This window comes from Penaeus japonicus, unplaced genomic scaffold, assembly GCF_977035675.1.
Source record: "Penaeus japonicus unplaced genomic scaffold, GWHDUDI00000001_assembly GWHDUDI00000015, whole genome shotgun sequence".
NCBI classification, from domain to species: Eukaryota; Metazoa; Arthropoda; class Malacostraca; order Decapoda; family Penaeidae; genus Penaeus; species Penaeus japonicus.
Window position 1 is genome coordinate 35,056,435 of NW_028234417.1, and position 2,500 is coordinate 35,058,934.

Below are 2,500 nucleotides of genomic sequence, written 5' to 3' on the forward strand. Positions count from 1 at the left end.
AGATGTGACTAATGGATGTAAGTAATAGATATAAGTAACATATATAAGTTACAGATGTGAGTAATGGATGTAAGTAATAGATATAAGTAACATATATAAGTTACAGATGTGAGTAATGGATGTAAGTAATAGATATAAGTAAGATATATAGGTAATAGGTATAAGTAATAGATGTAAGTATTAATGATATTAATAGTAATGATAAGTGATAGCTGGTATTGTAAAGTAGTCATCATGAATGATTATTGTGATGATGATGATGATGATGATGATGATGATGATGATGATGAAGATACTAATGATGATGATGATGATGATAGTGAAGATACTAATGATGATGATGATGATGATGTAGTAGGAATAATAATGATAACGAAAAGTTATAATAATAGTGATGCTGATAATGACAGTGATGATAATGATAATGAAGACAATATTAATTGTAAATGATAACAACAATTGGAATAATATAATGATGATGATAATGACAATGATGATATAATAATAATGGTGATAGTGATGATAATTATAATCATAATAATAATGACATATAAGAATCATGATGATAATAATGATACCGACAATGATAATGGAAATAATGGTGATCATTATTGATAACAAATAGATAAATAAGATTTGATATTAATCATCATCATTACAATCATTATTATTCAAATCTTATCATTAAGATTATCATTGAATTTTATCTTAATTTCATTATCATTATCCATAGTTTTATTGTTGCTGCTAGTATAATTTTTATCAACATTATAACAGTATCATAATTATCATAATCATAATTGTTTATTTGTTATCATTAATATCATCATCATAATCATTACTGTCATTAGCATACCCTCATCAATGATAACGAAAATGATAATAATAATCATAATAATAACATAAAAAAAACAATAACATCAATAATGATAATCATAATACCAAAAGCAATGCTAACAACAACACTCCTAAGAAAAACAACAACCTTAATAATAATTTTTAAAAATCGTAATTGTGAATATGCAAGTTTAAAAAAAAATCGTAAATGAGAATATGCAGATTTCAAAAATCCGTAAATATGAATATGCAAAAAAAAAAAAAAAAAAAAAAACGTAAATGTAAATATGCTAATTCAAAAAAATCGTAAATATGAACATGCAAATTTTAAGAAATCGTAAATGTGAATATGCAAATTAAAAAAAAATCGTAAACATGAATATGCAAATCTAAAAAATTCGTAAATATGAACATGCAAATTAAAAAAAATCGCAAATATGAATACGCAAATTTTTACAAATTCGCAAATATGAATACGCAAAATTTTAAGAAATCCGTAAATATGAACATGCAAATTAAAAAAAAATCGTAAACATGAATATGCAAATGACTCACCAGAACCACTAGGCAGGACGCAAGTACCGCTGGAATAACAGGTGATGCTGGTACTGGCACTCGTACTGGTACTCGTACTGGCACTGGTATCTGTCGTTCCTGAGTCAGCTGTTGTTCCTGAATCAGCTGTTGTTCCGTCAGTCACTGCTGCTTTCATCACCATAAATGTTATGATTCTTGAGTATTGTTAGTGATTTGTTTATTGTGATTTGTATTGTTGTTGCACTGTTTCCAGGGTAGTTGTATATGGGTGAGGAGGAGAGTGTTGGTAATGATGGGGGTTATTGTGGTGATGGTGAGGATAATGATGATGATGGTGATGATGATGATGATGGTGATGATGATATTGATAATATCGATAATGGTAATGATGGTAATAATAATAATGATAATAACAATAATAATAGTAATGACGATAGTAATAATGATAATAATAATAAAGATAATAATGATAATAACAATAGTAATGATAACTACAACAAAAATGTTAAAAATGATAAGAACAATACTACGAAATAAAAGTATAACCTTTTATGTGAACACATTTTTTTTTCATTTCCTTATATTTCCCCCCTTTTTAAGGGGGGGGGGCGGAGACTGATAAAAAAAACTTTCCATAAATTTTATTATCATTTTTAAAGGGGGGGGGGGGAAGACTGATTAAAAAAAACCTTCCCTTAAATTTCAAAATTATTTTTAAGGGGGTGAGAGACAATCCAGGACACAAACAACAAAAACACAACCACAACCACAACCCAATGACGACCACTTACCAGTCTCATTTCCCAGCACACAGGTCATGTTGGAATAGCAGTCGATGGTCGTCCCGGTCATCGTCATTCCGTCATCTGGCATTCCCTGAATCACTGTTAATGACACGAACGTAAATGATCTATTATTAGTGATGTCTTTATTCATCACCGTTAGTAATGGTCGTTATTAAGTATTGTGAGTATCTTTTTTCATTACACTCGTTTCCTAAATGTGATGAGTTTTTTTGTTTTTTTGTTTTTAAGGTGATGATAATGATAGTGCAAGAAAAAAAAAGATAGGTAAATAGATGAGAAATCAAACATTTATATCAAACAAAACAATAACATCAACACTA

The 2,500-nt window shown here is 28.4% G+C and overlaps 1 protein-coding gene and 1 long non-coding RNA gene across 2 annotated transcripts in view; both read right to left on the reverse strand.

The window, feature by feature from the left end:
- Window positions 1–1,622, reverse strand: part of LOC147470431 (uncharacterized) — a 2,839-nt gene extending 1,217 nt beyond the window's left edge. Inside the window, exon 1 of the long non-coding RNA XR_015191693.1 lies at window positions 1,393–1,622. This is a non-coding gene — a long non-coding RNA (uncharacterized LOC147470431). The remainder of the gene's footprint in view (window positions 1–1,392) is intronic.
- A 278-nt stretch (window positions 1,623–1,900) lies between these two features.
- The window catches only part of LOC122254966 (uncharacterized), a 2,443-nt gene continuing 1,843 nt past the window's right edge, over window positions 1,901–2,500 (reverse strand). Inside the window, exons 2-3 of the mRNA XM_086544263.1 lie at window positions 2,166–2,258; window positions 1,901–1,920 (exon numbers count right to left, since the gene is read on the reverse strand). Of these exons, the coding sequence (XP_086400389.1) occupies window positions 1,901–1,920; window positions 2,166–2,258 (113 nt within the window). The remainder of the gene's footprint in view (window positions 1,921–2,165; window positions 2,259–2,500) is intronic.